The sequence below is a fragment of the Schistocerca gregaria genome, chromosome 2, assembly GCF_023897955.1.
Source record: "Schistocerca gregaria isolate iqSchGreg1 chromosome 2, iqSchGreg1.2, whole genome shotgun sequence".
NCBI lineage: Eukaryota > Metazoa > Arthropoda > Insecta > Orthoptera > Acrididae > Schistocerca > Schistocerca gregaria.
This window is the reverse complement of record NC_064921.1, coordinates 811,977,122-812,000,184: the sequence shown is the minus strand read 5'-3', so window position 1 is coordinate 812,000,184 and position 23,063 is coordinate 811,977,122. Positions and strand designations below refer to the sequence as shown.

At 41.0% G+C, this 23,063-nt stretch overlaps 1 protein-coding gene across 1 annotated transcript in view; it reads left to right on the top strand.

The window, feature by feature from the left end:
• Positions 1–23,063, top strand: part of LOC126335114 (esterase E4-like) — a 96,106-nt gene that overhangs the window by 24,724 nt on the left and 48,319 nt on the right. Inside the window, exon 4 of the mRNA XM_049998068.1 lies at positions 645–830. Coding sequence (XP_049854025.1) covers positions 645–830 — 186 coding nt within the window. The remainder of the gene's footprint in view (positions 1–644; positions 831–23,063) is intronic.

Below are 23,063 nucleotides of genomic sequence, written 5' to 3'. Positions count from 1 at the left end.
TTGACCAAAAGAAGAAGAAATTCCAGTATACACGGGCTATAAGTGCATACCTTAAGAGCTACAAGTACTTGCTCATCTTTGCTACTGTGAAACACGTCTCTTCGAATGAACAAGTGCTCATAGCCCATAAAGTATGCATTTTGGAGCCCATGTGTACTAGACAAATTTTTTATTCTTTTGGTCCATACGGCCTCCTCCCAAAATATGGAGAGCAAAGAGCTTGCAGTAGAAAAGATGTGTTGCACAATATTGAAGAAGATGTGCTCATGTGCTCATAGCTATTTTAGAGATCATGTTTACTAGACTTTTTTGCTTTGAATGATTGTTCCTGTTACATCTCTGAATATTGACCATAGCTCCTGGGACAATCTGCATTGTGTGTGTGTGTGTGTGTGTGTGTGTGTGTGTGTGTGTGTGTGTGTGTGTGTGTGTGTGTGTGCACGCAGTCAGAGTACATTAAGAAAATGTATTCAAATATTGAAGAAATCTTTGCTTTTATAGTCTAATGATGGATCAAGAAATTTGACCTATAACTTTTTGTACTGTATCAGTACATCATGATTATTTACAGTGTGATTCTATAAAATTGAGCCTAAGCTGTTTAATGTATTGCTAATTAAAAAATAATGTTGACCATATTTCAGGTTTTCTGAGTACTGGTGATTCAGTTCTTCCTGGGAATAATGGATTGAAGGACCAAGTAATGGCTCTCAGATGGGTGCAGCACAATATTGCCTCATTCGGTGGGAATCCTGGTAGTGTCACAATTGCTGGTGACAGTACTGGTGCCGTCAGTGCGTATCTACACATGCTGTCTCCTATGTCTAGAGGTATGTCATAACTATGTATAAAAATGACAGTTAGATAACAGATTGAGCTCTCTTGACAAAATGAATCTCAAATATCATATTGTGCCACATTAGGTTAATAATAACAATACACAATTAAAGTTGTGGAAAATTGAATTATCTCTGCTTGCCAGAAAAAAGAATTGGAACTCTGGTGAACAGTGTTAAAGATTCCCTCATCATTATACATGGCATTAAAAATGGTGCAGCATTTTCTGAATAATACGTGATGACAATTTTTGCTTCTGTTGGGGCTGGTCAGCACTCAGTTGAAAAGGCTGTCTTTCTGTTGACAGCTCATTGTTCTTTCCTTACTGGTCATGTTTGTCTCAGTGGTTAGTGCTCTGGCAGCAATGCTGTTGCTAGACACAACATTTACAATTGCCTCTCATGCCACTACTACTGTATGTATCATTTTGGCGTTGTACTGGCCCAAGACAAGACTTGTGATTCTGTCAAGTGTCAATACATTGAGGTGACAAAAGTCATGGGAATGTGATACGCACATAAGCAGGTGGTGGTAGTATCATGTACACAAGGTATATGTGGGCAATGCATTGGTAGACTTCTCATTTGTACTCAGATGATTCATGTGAAAAGGTTTTTGATGTGATTATGGCTACATGATGGGAATAAAAAGACTTCCAGTGTGGAGTGGTAATTGGAGCTAGGTGCATGGGACATTCCATTTTGGAAATTTCTAGGAAATTCAAGATTCAGAAATCCACAGTGTCGAGACTGTGCTGAGAATACCAATTTCAGGCATTACCTCAGCACAGGCTGATGGTCTTCACTTAACAACTGAGACTGATGGTGTTTGTGCAGAGTTATCAGTGCAAACAGAGAAGCAGCACTGCATGAAACAAACTACAGTAATCAATGTGGGGCATATGAGAAATGTATCCATTAGGACAGTGCAGCAAAATTGGTTGTTAATGAGATATGCCTGACTTAATGTGTTTGCTAACAGCACAGCATCACCTGCAGTACCTCTCCTGGTCTCATGACCATATCAGTTGGACCCTAGTGACTGGAAATCAGATGGAATGCTGTTTCAGTTGGTAAGAGCTGATGGTAGGTTTGAGTGGGGTGCAGATTCCATGAAGCCATGGACACAAGTTGTGAACAAGGCACTGTGTAACCTGGTGGGTGCTCCATAATAGTGTGGACTGTGTTTACATGGAATGGACTGGGTTCTCTGGTCCAACAGAACTGATCATTGCTGGAAATGGTCATGTCTGGATACCTGGAGACAATTTGTACCCATTCATGGACATCATGTTCCCAAACAATAATGGAATTTTTACAGTGTGCCATGTCAGTGGGCCAAAATTGTTCGTGATTTGTTCGGAGAACATTTTGGACAATTCAAGCGAATGATTTGGCCACCCAGTTCATCCGACATGAATCCTATCAAAAGTATGTGGAACATAATCAAGAAGTCAGTTCATGCACAAAATCGTGGACCAGCAACACTTTCATAATTATGGATGGCTGTAGTGGCAGCGTGGCTCAATACTTGTGCATGATACTTCCAACAGCTTGTTAAGTCCATGCCACATCAAGTTGTTGCACTGTGTTGGGCAAAAGAATATCAGACATGGTATTAGGAAGTATACCATGACTTGTCACCTCATTTTATTTTATTTTTATTTATTTGTTTATCCATCTGTAGACAATAAATATTGTAAGGATGTTGTCCAAAAGTATATGTAAATTTATGGGAAACAATTTGTGTAAAAAAAAAAATTCAAAATTTTACATTAAGTAGTACAAAGAATGATACATACAAAACTACAAAAAATGTGCAAAGAATAGTACTTGGTCATACAAGATAGAGTAATACAACTTTTTATAGATGTATACTAACAATATTGTAACTGCATAGTCTACCTGTCCTAAGGCTTTACTTTTGTCATCCCTAAACAGGAAGCCCCTATATTCACTACAATAATTCAGTACAGGTTTTAGCACACTCAGCAGCTGCCCATATAAAAAATTAACAGAAACTTTAGGGGATAAAAGACAGTGTTCTCAGTTTTTCCCTAATATAAACATTATCAGAATTATTCATTGGCCTAAATAGTCACTTACTGAGTAAAAACATTGTTCAAGTAGAAATTCTTTCTTTAAATCAGTTTTCATCTTCTAACTTTCTGATGTTGGCTGGCAGTATGTTGTAGAGTTTTGTACCAATATGGATCACATGTCTCTGTCTGTGAGCTCGTTTTGTTCGCTGAGTATGGAGTGCTGTGCTATTTCGAGTATTGTAATTATGCAAGTCGGCATTTGTCTGAACATCTGCAAGGTGGGCCCTATCATATAAAACACATTTGTACATATATAAGAAAGGTATTGTTAGAACTTTAAGCTTGTTGAATAAGGGTTTGTATTGTGTCTGTGGGTGACTGTGTGTTGTTATTTGGATAGCTCTCTTCTGTAACAGGAAGATTTGTTTGAGATGGCAAGTGGTGGGACCCCATTATATTATTCCGTATGTTGCAAGAGACTGAAAATAGCCAAAATATGCCATCATGGCACCCTCTGCAGTACAGACATTTACAATAATTCTAAGAGCAAAACAGGCTAAGTTAAATTTCTGCACAAGTTTCATTACATGATCATTAAAATTAAGATTTTCATCTGTCATTCCCCCACAATTGTGTTGATGCCACTCTGTCTATGGCCATGTCACCCAACAACAGATCAAGATTTACATTTTGACATATTTTCTCAAATTGCATATAATTTGTTTTATTTGCATTTAATGTCAACTGGTTTGCTTTGAACCAAGTGTGGACATTATTTATTACTTGATCAGTAGTTGTTTGCAGTGTTTTCTTTGGTGCATCTATTCTCACACTAGTGTCATCTGTGAATAGTATGGCCTTTGCTACTCCATCTGAAGCATGAAAGTCATTTATGTCGACAAGGAACAATAAGGGACCTATAATACTGCCTGCAGCACTCCTACTTCCACTTTTTTTTGCATCTGATTCTAAATTAATTTTGCGGTTTGAGTCCTGACATCAGTCCTACAATCTGTGTACTGTTTTGTAGGTATGATTCAAACCACTTTTTCCCTGTCTAATGAATAGCTAATGCTTCCAGTTTTTCTAAAAGAATGCCAAGATTAACAGTGTCAGTTGCTTTGGAGAAATCTAACTTTATTCTTACTATGCTGTTGTCTTGTTCTAGATTTTTGATTATTTGTTCAGTGTAGCACATTAGTGTCATTTCTGTATTTTTACCTGCCTGGAAGCCATGTTGATTTCTATTTAGTAATTTATGGTCATTTAGATATTTGCTGTTTCTGTGCTTAATTGATTTTCTGTTATTTTGGAAAATGCTGGAAGGAGGGATATTGACCGATAGTTTTCTACTTTATGCTTCCGTTTTTGAATAATGGCTTCACTTTTGACATTTTCATCCTTTCCAGAAACACTCCTTCACTAAATGATGAGGTGACTTTGTATGCCAAGGGCCATGCAATTTGTGCAACTCTCATTGTTATGATATAAACAGGCACCTCATCTACTCCTGTTGATATTTTAGGTTTCAAGCTTTTTATTACTTTGAACACTTCATGTTCATCTATTGGATCTATCCTCATGCTGCAAGCAGCTTTTGGAAATTCAGGTTTGTCTTGGTTTGTAAATTTTGAGCATAAAATGTTCTTACATTTATGAAATAATTGTTGATGTAATTTGGCAAATCTTGTTTTTTAATACTGACATTTTCTGTGTTTTTGAGAAGGATATCCTGGTCTTCACATCTCTTTCCTGTTTGTCATCACAATGCCCCATACGGCTTTTGATTTGTTATTAGACTGTCTTATTAAGTTGTCATTACTAACAAATTTTGTCTTGGCAGTTACTTTTTGATATGACCTCTTCTAATTCTTAACATATTCTATAAACTGTGGATCTGTAGATGTCTTCAATTTTGAATTTAGTCTCTTTAGAGCTACACAAGAAGTTTTGATGCCAGCTGTGATCCAAGAACTTGGCTTTGTATTGTGATGTGATGTGATTCTTGACAGCTTCTTTGGAAAGTACATTTTGAAATCTTCCATGAAAATTGAAGAAAAAGTGTTATATGCATCATTTATTTTTGATAGGGACAGCACTTCTGCCCAGGACTCACTAGTTAGGATATTTAAATAATTAATGGAAAATCTCATATAAAGATGTGAAACAAATACTAACAAAGAGATAGAGGGGCTGGCCAGTACTTACCTCAGCTCAGTACAGCTGATAGATACACAAAAAACAACCAAAAATTTACATTCGTAGCTTTCGGAATAAATGTTCCTTCATCAGGGAGGAGAGAGGGGAAAGAAAGGGAAGAAGGGAAAGTGGATTTAGTTACTCACAACCCAGGTTATGAAGCAACAGGGAAAGGAAAACAGGGATGGTAGCAAGGATGGAGGCATGGTTGTCAGAGGGAAGCCAAAGATATTCTATTGTAAGTACTGTGCCAGCTTCAAACCAAAGAGGTTGCATACAGAAGTAAAGAGGTATATAGTATAAAGATGTAGGTTGAAAAGATGCATGAATGGCTAAAGAGGAAAGGGAAAGAGGAGAAGACTGAAGAGTAAATGGGAGTGAGGTTGTTTAACGTAGGTTCAGTCCAGGGGGATGGCGGGAGGAAAGGATGTGTTGGAGTGCAAGATCCCATCTCCGCAGTTCAGAGGGACTGGTGTTGGGAGAGAGAAGCCAAATTATTTAGATCACCTATATGGTCCACATTCTTCATTGTTTTGTCCCTTTTGTTAGCTATCACTTACATCTGTCATCTAAACACTTTCTCTTCTTCAGTGTTTTATATATACATAAATAAATATTTTTGTCACCAACTGTGCTAGTTTCATTTGCCTTCTATTATCTTGTTCTGTTTATAGTCCACTTCTCTTTGTCTATTTATTGATTTATTTGTTTAACATTACATAGTTTTAATGTTCGTTATTCGCTGTTTTCCAGTCAACAATCACTGCCAACAATCTCTTCCACACCTACCAGTATCATCCATTTCCATCGATTTCGTGCTGCAATGTGTGTTCTTTTCCCCCGATCTGGACATACTTGCTTGGTCTGGTCAACGTTTTCCATATATTTCTTATTTAGTGGTCTTCCTTTGGTATTGAACATTACCAACACAATTTATTTCTTTCTTGTCCTCCCTTCCGTGTTTTATTCCTTCTTATGATTACTATTTTAACTTTAGTTATTTAATTTCCCTACCCACCAGTTACCCACTATGTACCCTAATCCTATACCACATTATTTACATTCATTCTGGAAACATGCATTTATCGTGGCCAAACTGCTATCCCACATACTTTTCCTCCGTTCCCGCTTAACCTTTGGAATTACCCCTAAAGGACTTACCTTAAAAGTTCCCATCTCTGGGTGCAATTCCTCCTTCCACCAATCTCTCCTGGACTTCCAGAACCTTCAATCCTTAGCCCTCACCCAACTTGTCCTGAATCTCTACACTACTTCATGTAACCATCACTCCCAACAGCTCCTATCTCTCTTCAAAGTCCTCCACCTCTCAAACCCTTGCTTGGAGAACACACTCAAACATCATCCTAGAAGCCAGCTGCAAACTTGAGTCCCATGCCACACACCACCTGAAAAAACTATCCACAGTGCTAGTGCAGCACCTAAGAAGTGAGGTCCCTCTCCCTATCCCTCACAAACACCAACCACAACAGAACTGTCAACAAACCCCCCTAATAGCCAACAAACCTAGCCTAGCCACCCTACTCAATCTTCCCATCCCAGCACATACCCCACAGAGACCAAATCTCAACTATAACCACAGTCAAATGCCACATATCACCAACCCCAATTCAGTTCTAAACCTCTCATCCAGATCCCTCTCTCCTCCAGAGACATCTGTTGTATCAAAAGGCTTAACTTTTAGCCCCACACCTAAATTCAACCACACTGCTCTGGTTTAAGATCTCCTCTCATTCACCTGGAACCTCAACTGGAAATATCACTTCGCTACCGAAACACAGCCCCCAAATACTAGATCCAGTGTTGAACCTTGTCTAGAACAGTTCCGACCACCTTCTCAAAGGGATCCTCCTCCTCTCCCCCAAAACCATCCCTTGCAGACATTTCAGGAATTCCTCACATCCAGTGTTGCCTCCCAGTCCTTCTTGAAGAACATCCCGACAACCCCCAACATCACCCCAGCTGAATCCCGTGCCATTAAGGAGCTGAAAACAGACCGCTCTATTGTCATCCTCCCGGCGGATAAAGGCTCCACAACTGTGGTACTTGACCGTGTGGAGTATGTGGCAGAAGGGCTGTGTCAACTCTCAGACACCTCAACCTACAAAGCTGTTACCCAGGATCCCATTCCCTCCATCCAGACTGAGCTGCAGAAAATCCTAAAAATCCAAGGTCCCTCACAAGGCCTCACAACGGCTTCCATAGACTTACTCACTCCACCTGAGCCACATACCCCTACCTTCTACCTATTACCCAAAATCCACAAAGAGAACCATCCTGGCCGTCTCTTTGTAGCAGTCTTCAAAGCCCCAACAGAACGTATCTCAGTTCTGGTAGACCTCTCACGGTTCTAGGTGCGCAGTCCGGAACCGCGTGACTGCTACGGTCGCAGGCTCGAATCCTGCCTCGGGCATGGATGTGTGTGATGTCCTTAGATTAGTTAGGTTTAAGTAGTTCTAAATTCTATGGGACTAATGACCACAGCAGTTGAGTCCCATAGTGTTCAGAGCCATTTGAACCATTTTGTAGACTAACACCTCTAGCCTATCACTCGCAGACTCCCATCCTACATCAAGGACACAAACCACTTCCTAGAATGCCTCAAATCCATTCCCACTCCTCTCCCACCTGAAACCTTTCTTGTCACCATAGATGCTACATCCCTTTACACAAACATCCCACACACCCATGGTCTCTCTGCCCTTGAGAACTACCTCTCCCAACGCCCACCCAAAGATCTTCCAAAAACCTCGTTCCTTATCACACTTACCAACTTCATCCTCACCCATAATTACTTCACTTTTGAAGGCCAGGCCTACAAACAAATCAGGGGAACAGTCATGGGAACCAGGATGGCTCCGTCCTATGCCAACCTCTTCATGGGCCGCATGGAGGAGGCTTTCCTGAAGACCCAACAGCTGCTTCCCCTGGCCTGGTATAGGTTTATAGATGACATCTTTGTGGTCTGGACTCATGGTGAAGAAACACTCATTAATTTCCTCCATAACCTCAACTCCTTTTCGAATCTGAATTTCACCTGGTCCTTCTCCAAAACCCAAGCCACCTTCCTGGATGTTGACCTTCATCTTATTGAAGCTCACATCCACACCTCTGTCCATATCAAACCCACAAACAAACAACAGTATCTTCACTTTGATAGCTGCCATCCATTCCACATTAAACGCTCCCCTACAGCATAGGTATTCGTGGCAAACGTATCTGCTCCAGTGACGAATCCCTCAACAATTACACCAATAACCTGACCAGTGCTTTCCTCTCCCACAACTATCCTGCAGACCTCGTCCAAAAACAGATCTCCCGAGCAATACATTCCTCCCCATCCAACAACAATGTTCCTACCCTCAGAGCACACAGAAGCATCCCCCTTGTCACCCAATATTATCCTGGCCTCGAATACATCAATACATTACTCTGCCAGGGATATGACTTTCTCAAGTCAACCCCTGAAATGAGATCATCCCTTGACAAAATTCTCCCCACACCACCCAGAGTTGCCTTTCGTCGCCCCCCTGACCTCTGTAACATCCTTGTTAAACCCTACAATATTCCTAGACTACCTTCTATACCCAGCGGTTCCTACCCCTGCAACCGACCCCGCTGCAAAACCTGCCCCATGCATCCCCCCACAACCACCTACTCCAGCCCCGCTACTGGTAAAACATACACAATTCAAGGCAGGGCCACGTGTGAAACTACACATGTCATTTATCAGCTGACATGCCTGCACTGCACAGCTTTTTACATTGGTATGACAACAACTAAACTGGCTGAGCGCATGAACGGACACAGACGAACTGTCCGCCTAGGAGACGTCCAATACCCAGTAGCGGAGCATGCCCTCCAGCATAATTCTATGGACCTCGGAACCTGCTACACCGTATGTGCCATTTGGCTTCTCCCACCCAATACCAGTCCCTCTGAACTGCGGAGATGGGAACTTGCACTCCAACACATCCTTTCATCCCGCCATCCCCCTGGACTGAACCTACGTTAAACAACCTCACTCCCATTTACTCTTCAGTCTTCTCCTCTTTCCCTTTCCTCTTTAGGCATTTATGCATCTTTTCAACCTACATCTTTGTACTACATACCTCTTTACTTCTGTATGCATCCTCTTTGGTTTGAAGCTGGCACAGTACTTACAATAGAATATCTTTGGCTTCCCTCTGACAACCATGCCTCCATCCTTGCTACCATCCCTGTTTTCCTTTCCCTGTTGCTTCATAACCTGGGTTGTGAGTAACTAAATCCACTTTCCCTTCTTCCCTTTCTTTCCCCTCTCTCCTCCCTGATGAGGGAACATTTATTCCGAAAGCTAGGAACGTAAATTTTCGGTTGTTTTTTGTGTAATTATCGGCTGTACTGAGCTAAGTACTGGCCAGCCCCTCTATCTCTTTGTTAGTAGTTAGGATATTTGTAAATTCTACACAGTTTTCATTGTTATGTGAAGTACACTTTTTTCCTTGCAGTGGCATTGAAGGAATTTTGAGGACAAGAGCATTATGGTCTGATAATCCCAAATCACTATTTGTTACTTCTACTTCTGTGGATCATATATTTGAAAATATATTATCTATAAGACTGTTTGTATTATATGTTATTTTTATGGGTTCGTGTATGTATGGAAACAGATTGAAACTACATAATAGATTTAGGAATTGATTTTTTAGCCTACTTTCATTCATAAGATTTATGTTGAAATCTCCACAGACAACTACAGTGACTCTTTCAGTAAAAAGAATGTTAAGCTGTGTTTCTAATTGATTAATGATTATGTCTGCATCCCTAGTAGATTGTCTGTATATTGGTATGGCTATAACTTTTCCCTGTATAGCTGCTGCTTCAAAATTATTTTCCACGCTCAATGATTAAGCTTCACACCTTCTTTTGCATCTGATGCTTGATTCAGTTAAGATACATACACCTCCGTTTTTGACATTTTTCCTACAATACTTACTTGCCAACTTATGTGGATGAATATTAATGCTTCTTAGTTCAAAACTTCTGCACCAATGCTCCATGAAGCACATGCTGTGAATGTTTGCACCATTCATTGCTACATCAACTCCTAGTGATTTATTTATAATGCACTGAATATTTAAGCTTAAAATCTGCAGGTGACTAGGGTGAGAACTGGTTAAAGTTTTATTTACATTTTGTGCTGTCATATTCCTTCCCATGTCCTGGTGAGATACCAAAAATGCTTGAGAAGGACAAGTTTCATGCTCTGTACATTGGGTTGCAATGAGTTGCTTGTTACTGCTATTAGTGCTGCTGCTAATGTGACAGTGATGCTATTTCTGACACTTCCAATGTTGGTTTTGCCACTACTGTTGTGCTTTCTTGTGAACTTGGAGTCTTTTTGTTTTTCTTGTTTTCATCTAAAATAATATTTGGATGTTGCAGAACTGTAGTTCTCTCGTTGTTCAAATCTCTGTCCACTGTTCTTTCTGTTTACACTTCATCCTTATTTACATGCTTTGCTGGTGCTGATGATGGAACTAATGCTTTTACCTCTTTTTGCAGTGCTTTCGTTATAGAGTCTGGTGATGGCAATGCAATTATTATTTTGGTTTTTAATTTATTTTGGTGGTTTTTTATTTGCTTGGTTATCAGGTTTGCCAGATATTATTTCCCCTAGCCATTTGAGTGAAGTCTGTGTTGTGTCTGGAATCTATGTCCAATATTGCTTATATCAATACATTTCACATTTTTAAAATGTCTGCTAATTTTTGCAAATTGATTGTTGCAACTTTTTATTTCCTTATTAACACATGACCATCTTACAAGATCACAGTGATGTGGAATATTGACCATTACTACATTTGTGTGAGTGACGTTTCTCAGGCACTGTTTAAGATCATGCATGGCACTCAAAGTTTCATTTTGGTAAACATCATTTACGCCACACAGAAGTACAATGAAGTCTTTATCATGCAGATTTTTTTTTTAGTTTCACCAAGTGGGGCTCCCAGTTTCACTGTGCCACACAAATTTGTATTAGTTGTTTCTTTTAGCTTACTCGCAAGTCCAAGACCATGGCTGTCTGAAAGCACAAACAGTTTACTATTATTGGAGTTCACAATGTGAGAATAATTTTGTATTGTTTTACTAAACACTTCAGCACAATTTTTGGTCCGCACATTTACTTTGACCTCATTCACGCTTGTTTTAATCAATAAATTTTCTTCTCCTACCTTATTCACAGTGCATTTGTACTTGAAATGTGTTTTCGTGCACAAAGCTTGCATTACTTTCACAAGTTTTACAATTTTGCTCTTTGGTCTTGCTGTTATTTTGCAGTTCATGTTTGACCACTTTTCCATAACAGATGAACTATTTCGCACAAGTTTTAGCATGTTCAGTTTGCTATTTTCTTGTTGTATTTTCAAAATATCAACTTTCGAACTACAGATTATGAAATGTAAGCACGTTATGTGTTCATTCTGTTTTGGAATTTCATCTTTAGAATTGCAATTCAAACAGTGAAATACAGTCCCATTATTCCAGGTGGGAAATAGGAGACTTGGTATTGTGCTAAGGCTTAGCCAATGGCATTAATTGGAAGGTGTTTGTCACACACGTTGAACAGCATCCTCAAAATTGCATTCCATCTATGAAAATGTCCATTAGGTTTTTCCAGTAACTTGCAGATTTCGGATCATGTTTAACATGGAAAAGGCCCACAGGTAGAATTCACACATGATGTGATAATAAATTACCACATTATCCACATGTGAGCAGATGCAAATCCTCAAGGGATCATAGAAGTTACATGTCACATTTGCCTCAGTAGCGCAACGTGCAGTCAGGAATGCGGGTAGCGTTGTGGAAGGGGGGGGGGGGGGGGGGGGGATGTGATACACCCATATACTTGTACTGGACAAATTAACAGAAGCTGTTTATCACCTGTTTCTGCACAATGAATTACCAGCACTATTAAAAAAGAGTGGCTGACCTATTACTTCCTTTTATTTTAGATACGGTCATAGAACATGATTGCAATCATAACAGTTCTTAGTCAGATACGTTGCCTGCATTTGGACTCCACAAGTCATAGAGAGCATGTGGTGAACAAAGCATTCACAGCATGTGTAAGTGCTGTATTTACCTTATGCTTCTGAAATATCTAGAGCCTGAAGATAGCCAATGTATGACTGAAACCAGCTAAGATTGCAGTTGAATTCCTTGATTGTATGTGAAAACCTCACCCAGGTATGTCAAAAGCAGCTGGATCCCAAAAGTATTATATCTGTTAGTGTTACAGAGCAAATAAGAGGGCTAGTTGAAAATTTCTTCCTCTCTTGCTGATGAAATTATAACAACAAAAATAATCAGTACCTGAAAATATGATTTTATTGAACAGATAAAAATCTACTCACGAAGTGGCAGCAGGGGAAAACATGTATAACAAATTTGTAAATATGCATGCATTTGAAGCCAGTGGTTCCTTTTCTGGCAGAACAGGTGAAGGGAAAGGAGTTGAGATGAAGGAAAAAGGACTGGTGTGGTTTAGGAAATGTGGGGAATACAGTAAAGCCAACCAGAACACCATATTAGGGAAGACCTACTGGATTGAATGAGAAGGGAAGACTGAGTGTTGGTGCCTTCTCCAGACAATATCCGAAAACCTGAGAACTTGAAGGTGAAAGATACAGTGATAACCAAGACAGAGATTGGTACAAGTTATCTGCTAGAATGAATGGACATGGACAGTGGGTGTATACTGGAAACACACACCACATCATGTTGCAGAGCATGCTTGAAAACATGACAGTCATGAGTTTGGTGCCTGTTTCACAACATGTGCCATCTTGATTCTCCCTCATGAACAATTTCTCAGAACTCTGCAGACTGAAACTGCATTACAACATGTGCTTGGCTCTCATCACCCACCTGACCTAAAGTTACTGGTATTTCTGTGGTCTCAGCATTTCTTTTCAGTAACTGTTCTTTTATTCCGCTTCCCTTTATTTTACTATATCTTTCATTTTCCAACCTGTCTATCCCTCCCCCCCCCCCCCCCCCACACACACTCTTCCCCCTGCCCAAAATCCTGTCTGCCATGTATAATGCACTTAGTTCTCTGCTATCCATTACTCTTGCATTTTTTTTTTTTTTTTTTTTTTTTTTTGGTAATCTCTGTCTTTCTTGTCTCCCTCTCTTCCAACTTTGTTCTCAGGCTTTCAAATCTCATTCCGTGCAGGCACCAGTAATGTCTTTCCTTTTCATCCCATCTGGTAAGTTTCCCCTGACCCAAGGTTCTGAGTGACTTTTTCACATTAAACATTCCCAGTCCTTTTCCTTTATACCTCTTCCTTTCCCTTCAACCCTTCTGCCATAGCAGGAACCACAGACTCTGAAAGCTTGTATACTTCCAAATATTTTAAAGGCCCTTTCTTCTGTTGCTGCTTTAAATTTTTACCCATCAAATTATATTAAATGAAATTATAAGGTGACTGCATTTTTTGTTATATCTAAGTAAAGTACTGGTAATTTGGTTAGTATTTGATGAGACTAAAAGTTAATTTGAGTAGAGGAGCTACTGAGAAATAGGAAAAAGATGCTTGGTGTAATTGAAGAGAAAGTAACACTAAAGTTTGAGAGACAGTGACCAGACCTGTCACAAGGCAATTTCACACAGGCCATTGTATTTAAGTTTTTTGTGCCTACCTTTCTCTGTCCTATGTTGGGGTGGGCACACTGGCTATTGTAAAGTATAGGCAGTTTTTTGATAGTAGGCTCTACCATCTTAAATTTAATTGGCACTTGACTTGTAAATCCCATCAAGTATACACCAAGCAGCCCTATTGTTTTGTTGGAAAATGTCAAGGACAAGATCTGTGCTACACTATTGAGTTCAAGTTATGTTTTGTGCTTTCGTGTCCAGACAGGAAGTGTGTGCAACTTTCTCAATATAGCTCAAGTTTCAGTGAGGTAAATCAAAAACATGGTGGTACTATTCACTGGTAGACCACATAAACTACTCACAATTCTCAAACTTTTATGTCACAACATACAAACCATGCATTTCCAGGTTGGGATTTTTGCTTAAAGATAATCTGTCACCCTGCATAACATAATATGCACTGTTACTATTGGATGCTGATATTTGTTTGTTTACACAGAAGTAAATCAAAACTGATGATGAAAATTGAAAAGAATCTTTTATGAAGAATACTAATCATTCTTCTCACATAATTATTCTTCATGACATTTTTCAGAACTCTTGTACACAACTATCCTTAAATAAATGAAAAATTATTTTAGTTGCATTTTAATAATATCACAATGTGGTACTGTAACAAAACATCAATGCAACATTTGTGGGAATTCCAGGTAGGCGGATAACGGGAATGGCACCTGAGCTGATTGCAAATTAAATTGATGATATTCATTTCTAATACTGCTGATAACATTTGCAGTACATTGACAGCATAAAAAGCATAGAATCAAACTAGCTCATGCAATCCTCCTAAGATATAACTCAACTCAAAGAAAATGTCTGACAAAGATAACTGCACGCTGAATTTATATGATAATTCTTACACAAAGGCAAAGGCTCCCAGAGAGGTCCTTCCCTTCAGTGCGAAGCACCAGTAGGATGCCAGTGTAGAACAATGGGCCCATTACTCTCTGGTAAGATGGCAGTTTGGTGTCCTGCTAGCCCAACTGGCACTGAAAGAGGTAGCAGGGAGCCTTACAGACCTGCCCCTAGCATGAACAATGGTTGTAGTTAGCATCTTAATGTCTTGGAGGCTGTGGAACTTCTACAACCTCTGTGACTGACACTGGAGTGTGGTGTCTTCTGACTCTTGGTTCTAGTCACACTTGTAACATTGGGAGCACTGATGGCACCAGGAGCAGTAACATGTACACTGATATTTGCATTTGCAGTGCTAATCTGTACATGTTGTAAGGTTCCTTGTGAGTTATTCATGCCTTATGCTGGACCCAACTGTGTTCCCTCTCTTCACATGTGATTTTGCCTAATGCCTTTTGCTTTGGTTGTTCACACACACCACTCTCAATTGTTACAACTTCAATTTGCATGTGACCCACAAATGATTTTCTGTGATGAGACCTTTCCTTCTTCAGTATTTCTATTTTATTTTATCAGTGCTCAGTTCCCTTGCCTTGGAAGACAATTTGTATTGAGAGCCTTGTGCTATATCTGTGGTACCAGAGACACAAATGATATAGAACATTGCTGATGTTGACAAAACTGTTAAAACAAAACACAATTTAAGCAAGAAACAAAGTTTGGATCCCACTTTGGATCTTATAACAGAAGAATAACAAAATAAAATGTTTTCCTTACAAGTCTCTCACTCGAGAAAGTCCACCAAAGAAAAGATGGAAACAAAACTACTAGAGAGTGGTTGGCACAGCATTACCACAAAGCTGTCCAGGGAGGCCATACCTCTGTTACAAGACACCCTTGAGTCACAGTCCGAAGCTACCACTCCTGATGATCCAAGACTACCAGCAGACGAGGCATGTGGATGTTGTGGCCAGGATTACATATCCCTAAAAATCCAGGTGGCGTGTCGAACTGCCTTCTGGCCAGCAGTGCACTGGCTTATAAGGCCGATTGGTGGACGAATATTTTAGGGATATTTTTGATCTTGTGAATGGTGTAGGAAAATAGTTGGCTTATTGATCACGACCTGTGGTGCTGCTGTCAATCTGTGGAGCATGGGTAATGGTCAATGGTGGCAGTTGACTGAAACACAAGGCTGTGTTTTTGTCTTCAGCTGTGGCCTCAGCCATACTGTACACATCTGCTTTGGTTTCACTTGCTGTGATGAAGGCCCTCCTCCCCCCCCCCCCCCCCCCCCCTCCCCCTGGGGTAAGGTGAAGGCTCATCTCATCCTTGGGCCTCAGAACAGCCAGTTACCACAATTCCAGGAGGCAACAGGTACTGGATCTCCACCGCAATAGGTATAGCAGGAGGATCAACTGGCCTTGCCGCAGGTGGTGACAATAGCAGCAGAACTGGACTGGAAGACAGAAAGTGATCATCCCTGAGATCCAATGGATGACAAGGTGGTGTAGGACCTGCCCCTGAAGTATGTCAGAGATGGAGCTGGTTGCTGTGCTTCTGGCATACCATGCCATCTTCGAGGGTGACAGTTGCTGTGGCACAGGTTGGAGATCGTGGTCGGACACCACTGAAGATAGTTCCTGGTGAACACTATTACCCAAACTGGATCCTGCAGTGAAAAACAAGAGTGGTTAGAACATTGTTAAGCTGGGTGGGGCAGAAAGTGAGAACAGGATGGACTGGGGTGATTGGTGAGGGGTGTCTGTGAAGTTTTTCACTGGGGTGACACATACTGGACTGTGGACCAGTAAATCAAAAGAAAAATATGAGAGTGTCATCCAGGGTGCGCTGCTGATGCAGTTTGGCAATCCATGCCTTAAAAGTGTGGACAAATCGTTCTGCCAGACCATTTGATGGAGGATGAAACAGCACCGTATGGACCAACTGGATGCTGGAGGTAGCACAGAAGCAAGTGAATTCAGCAGACAAACTGAGGACCATTGTTGGTCACAGTTGTTTCCAGAAGTCCCTCAATGTCAAAGACGTGGGTGAGAGTGTGGATGGTACTTTTGGCTGATGTGGAGGACATGCGGGAGACATATGGGAATCCATTGCTGGTATCCTTGAGGATGAGCCAGGAGGGACCAAGGAACGGGCCCACAAAATCCAGGTATAAGTGGGACCAAGGGGAAGCGGTCAGATGCCAAGGGGGTGAGTGGGTGCCAATTGTTGCCTTTGACTCATGGTACATTATGTCACCATGTGAGTGCTGGTGGGATCCATCCCTCTCCAATAAACATGTTGGCAGGCGAGGTGTTTCGTGAGGACAATACCCCAGTGTCCAACATGGAAGAGCTTCAATCCTGCTGGTGCAGGGAGGGCAGCATCACAACCAGCCAGCGATTGTTATCCCGCTGGAGGTGGCGAGCAGTCCTAATAGGAATTGCTGAAGTGGCCTCAAACAGGTAGACCATGGGCTTGTGATCCATGAACAATGTGGAGTGGCTACCGTAGATGAAGTTGTGGAGCATTTTAAACCCGAAAATGATGGCTAAGGCCTCCTTCTTGATTGGGCTATAATTGTTCTGTGTGGGTGAGTGAGTTTTGGAAACAAAGACAATCAGCCATTCAATTCCATCAACAGTGTGAGACAAGATGGCCCCCAATACATAATCCAATGCATCCACAGCCCAGGTGAGAGGTTTGTAGGGGTCATACGGGATAAGGCATACTGGCTTAAGGAGGGCCGATTTCAGATGTTTGAAAGCCTGATCACAAGCCAGAGACCATTCCCAAGACGTATTTTTGCAAAGGAGCCGGTGAAGCAGTTCTGCCAGAGCTGCTGAGTGGGGAATAGAAGACGTAATGAGGTAGGTTACATGAGGCACAAAAAAAGACATTCGTCATTGTTTGCAACATAACTGAGCATACTGCAGAATGCTGAAGAGTGCACATAGATTCCGTGCAAGTTCGTGGTTGGTACCACCAGTGTCTAAGATGTCATCAAGGTTGTTTGATGTTTCAAGAATGTCTCTGGTCAGCATCTCCCAATAGCACTGAAAAGTGGCAAGGGCACCTGTGACCCTGAACGGAAGCCGGTTGTAACAAGAAAGCACAAAAGGCATATTGATGATCAGGATAGACTTGATGTCTTGTCTGAAGGCAGCTGGAGGTATGCATCATGAAGATCAGTCTTGGCAAATACTTTTCTGCCCACCAGGTTTGATAAAATATCCTCATCCTTTGATATGGGTTGAGTGCCAACAACAGATTGTGACTGACAGTGGCTTTAAAATCCCTACAAACTCAAAGAGACCAGTTCAGATTTTTGATGATGATGATGATGATGATGATAAGTGAAGCCCAGTAACTATGGTGCACTGGCATCAGGACTCTTTCATCTTCCAGGTGATGAAGCACCAGCTGCAGCTTATCGCAGAGTGTGAATGGTACTGGATGGGCTTTGTGGAACTTTTGAACCACTGAGGGAGGAGTTGGATGTGGAACCCAGAGACCCCTGGAGAGGCACTGGAAAAGATGTCTGCGAATGAGTCCAGAAGCTCTTGCAACTGATTGTCCAAAGACAAGGACTTGATAGCAGGTGCATGTAGCTCGATGCCCAGGAGTGGAAGAGGTCCATCCCTAACAAGTTGGTGGCCTTCTAGGCAGTAAGGACCAAAATGCCTGCCGTGACATCATTTGTCAGATATTTGATCCTTGCTGAGAACCACCCCTGTAGATGGATGATGTAATTGCAGTAACTCTTCAGAGCAATTGTGAATGAACAAAGCGATGGCTATCCCAACTGGTGGTGCCAGACCCAGGCAATGATGGTGAGTAAGGGGTCCTGTTTACCTGTGCTGTCAGAGTGATTGCTGCTGCCATGTGTGGAAAAACTGACTGTACAAACAAAACCGGTGGAGTTTGGTCTGACTCATCCCCTACAGATTGTGGAGGGTTAATGTAGTGTGGTCCACATCCATCAACATTGACAACTGGCAGACTTCGGCCTTATGACCTTGCATCCCACAGACTGAGCAGGTCACACTCTGGGAATGATTGTCTCATTGACTACATGAGGGAAAATGTTGCTTTTGTGGCTGAAGGTGGTGACTAACAACATGGCCCAAGGGGGTGGCCACAGCCTCCATGGAATATCCCTGGCACAGACACTGTCATTGTGATGAATGGCTGCTTGGTGGGCAGGAAGGAAAGAATTGTGATGGCGATTGGAGTGTGGCAGATGAGCAAATTGACTGTTCATGTGTGCAAATAATTGATAAAGTTTCCAAGGAGAGATGTTTCAGTTTCAAAAGATCTGCTTGCAGGAAGTTGTCTGCGGCATGGACAAGAATCATATCCCAAATGAGTGCCAAACCATATGACTGCCTGCAGGTGAGGGTTCCCACAGAAGAACTGACAGTCAAGGGAAAGGCCTTGAAGAATAGCAATCCATTTTCTGTTAGACTGTGTTGGGAGTTTTTTGCAACAGGGTATCGTGTACCTAGGAATCCAAACAATCCAACAAGCTACACATCAGTGCCTCATAGAAGAGAGTATGAGACTTCTCGTTTGGATGCAATTGCTTCAACAGATGATAAATGCTAGGGCCCACATTGACAAGAAAAAACAAGCAACATTGTATGTCACTAGTGACATTATGTGCAAGGAAAATATTGTTCCACATGGTCACTTAGTTTTCCCATGGCTCAGGAGTTTTGTCGAACTTGGGAAACATGGGCCTGTGGCACAGAACTGTATCTGAGAGGAGACTGACTGCGACCTATGAACTGGAACCTCTGAGGGGGGTGGGGGGAACATTGCCTGTAATCACTGCATAATGAGCTCATTTGTTTGTTGCATGTGTTCCTAACAGAGCTATGACTCATGCTGAAGGTTCATCTAAACCTGGAATATTGTCTGCCATAGAGAAAAAGACTGGGAAAACATGTTAATATCAAACAAAACTTACCCGTCGTGACTGCCGTATCTGTGGCAGCAGAGCGAAAAAGTGAATGATATTCCTCAATTTGTTTTTATTGGGAAAAACCAATAAATAAGAACATTGCTGATGTCAACAAAGAAGTCAAAACAAAACACAATTGAGGCAAGGAATAAAGTATTGATCCCACTTCAGATCTTATAACAGAAGGATAACAAAATAAAATGTTTTCCTCACAAGTCTCTCACTTGAGTAAGTCCACCAAACAAAAGACAGAAACAAAATTACTAGAGAGTGGTTGGCACAGCATTACCACAAAGCTGTCCAGGGAGGCTAGACCACTGCTACATGACACTCTTGAGTCACAGTCTGAAGCTACCACTACTGACAATCTGGGACTATCTGCAGACATGGCACGAAGGTGTTGTGGTTGGGATGGCAGATCCTTACAAGTCCATGCTGCATGTCACACTGCCTTCTGGTTGGCAATGCACTGGCTTATAATTCCAGTTGGCAGATGGATCTTCTGGGACTATTTTTGATCACGTGAGTGGTGTGGGAAAATAGTCCACTTGTTGATCGTGATGGCATTCCTTTCAGTCCGTGGTGTTCAGGTAGTGGGCCCTATCAGTTGTTGGCTGAGACATGGGGCTGTGCTTTCATCTCTGGCAGCAGCCTCGGTCATACCATAAACATCTGCTTTGGTTTCACTCTCTGTGATGAAGGCCTCCTGCATCTCTGTTCTGTCATGCAGGACGTCAACTTTGCAGGTGAGCAGGATGGATGCTGCAGCTTGGGTTTCATTTCATAATTTTCTTTTTTTGGTTTTCGTCATCATAATTCTTACTTATGGCATCTAAATTCGATTTCAAAGAACAATAAGTAGTCCTGTATTGTTTCTCAGTTGTCATTCCAGAATCTGCATACCATATACATGTGTGTGTAAATGGTATGCAGGTGTTGCCTGTCACTTGCTCCCCACTGCTAGTGTACTGAAAGTTGCAATTTACAAGGTGAGGAGCGAAGTGTACAGTCTTAAAATTCAGTACTGAATATTGGCTCATTTATGTCCACAGTTGTGAAATGCTAGACGATAGCTTCATGTGATGTGAGGTCCACTATGTGGACCTATTCCATATACTTTGAAGTGTGTGTTATTGGTGGTGGCATCCAAATTCTCTGGTTGAGATGCTGTGTTGGGGAGGGTACTCACATCAGTGTCACTGTCAATAAGAAAATCCTGGTCTGATATCTTATCTAGGATGTACAGTCTAGAGGGGTCCTGCATAGGTCAGGGTAAACTTGTTTGGTCAATCCAATTGTACTAGTGACACTTTTTTTATGTTTCATGACCCATGGTGCCTATTTCAATGTTGCACCTAGCATTTGAGCAACTACACGGTGTGGAACATTTCATGCACATTTTGGGAATCAAGCATGTAAATCAACACAATAGTGTTTGTCGTAACTAGTACTCCTAGCCCTGTTAGGTTGGGACGTGTCTGATGTGAAAAGCTGATGTCTAGTTCTCATACTGATTGCTGCAATCTTGAATTGACTTGCAAATACTCTTCTCGGGTTTGCCGCCGGATTGTATTGTGTAACTCGCACAATATTTCGTCGATGCAACTGCTTGACATCATCAGGTGGTGGTAGCTGCTGTTATCACTGCTGCAAATTCTATTGACTTGTGACATCATTGTCATGCTTCCATGAGTGCTTGGTGGCCTTTGGCAATTTATTGCCTCAGATGTGGGACTGTGAACTGCTACTGCCATTAACTTTTGTCCTTTCCATAATAGTATCGTCATTGTTGCTGAAACCCAAAACTTCTATCCAACATATATAATTTAAATTTCCATGTATCATCATCATGTGAAACCATCACACATTGAATATACACTGAAGCTCCAAAGAAACTTGTATAGGTATGTGTATTCAAATGCAGAGATATGTAAAAAGGCAGAATACAGTGCTGTGGTGAGCAGTGCCTATATGAAACAGTTGTGATGAAGCAAGCTAGGATATTTTTACTTCCCCTCTTGTTTTGCCATCTGCCTCCTTAGAATTCATTTTTTCACTTTTAACTAAGTATCATTAAAATACATGAGCATAATTTGCATTTTTATAAAAGAGAAAGGTTGGACCTCAGTTTCTAATTTTGTGCTTAGCTTCTTGATTTTCTAATTTATTTTGATTGTGCACAGTTAGTATCTTTTGTTATAGGGTGAAATCAGTAATTGTTTCATAACTTAAATTCTATTGTTGATGTATAAACAAATATGTTCTGTACTAATTGTAAACATTTGGAGGAACAATTAATAGTATTTTTAAAGGATCTATTTGGCTCTATTTGAAAACATGTTAGCAAAGCCAGCCCTTAATTAATTCCAGAGTAATTAAAAGTTTTAATCAAAAGTATTGTTTGCATAACAATATATGTTAATTTCATCATTTAAACAAATAATTCAGCCTAAACCTTGTAGTAGAAGAAGCTGTTAAAAAGAACCAATTTTTTGATGTATTCAGTTAATTTAATGAGTTAAGTGTTAATTGCAATTTCTGTAAATTTAATTTTGAACAATGTGTAGTTTCAGCAGCTATTATTGTGAGGATATATAAGGCCCTGATTTTTGGTCATGAGACAGTCAGTCCACAGCCAAGTTTCAGATGAGAAACCTGTGTTGGTTAGGACAACAACAGTGCATCAATGTAACTGTGAATTAAGTGTAACACAGTTAGGCCATGTGTTAAAACAATGATAGTGTCTGTCCCATACATACCAGATTATTCTGAAAGAACTGTGAATTATATGGTTATGTTCTTTACTGCTTGTAGATGTTCAACAGTAAACTATTATAGCCGTATGTGGATGTTTGCCTGCAAAACTATTAATGAGGCTTATTGAAAGTTAAACAATAGTGAACTGGCCATATAACTGTGTAATATTTGGGGGTTGTGTACAGTGAAATTAAAGTACTGTGAAACACAATGGTGCATCTGTCGGCTACATCATTTACAGCAGACAGTAGTTGCACATCCAACCCCTATTTTTTCAGCCAGTACATCGACACCAAGGACAACAAATGAAGAAATAAAGAAAGCAGGCCAATGTCATCACAAAGTGTCTGGTGCAGTTGTTAGATCAGTTACTGTTGCTACAATGGCAGGTTATCAAGATTTAAGTGAGTTTAAACATGGTGTTATAGTCGGCGAACAAGTGGTGGGACACAGCATCTCCAAGGTAGTGATGAAGTGGGGATTTTTCCATATGACCATGTAATAAGTGTACTGTGAATGTCAGGAATCTGGTGAAGCCGGTCACGGTCGTCTAGTGGTTCTAGGCGCACAGTCCGGAAACGCGGGACCGCAACGGTCGCAGTTTCGAATCCTGCCTCGGGCATGGATGTGTGTGATGTCCTTAGGTTAGTTAGGTTTAAGTAGTTCTAAGTTCTATG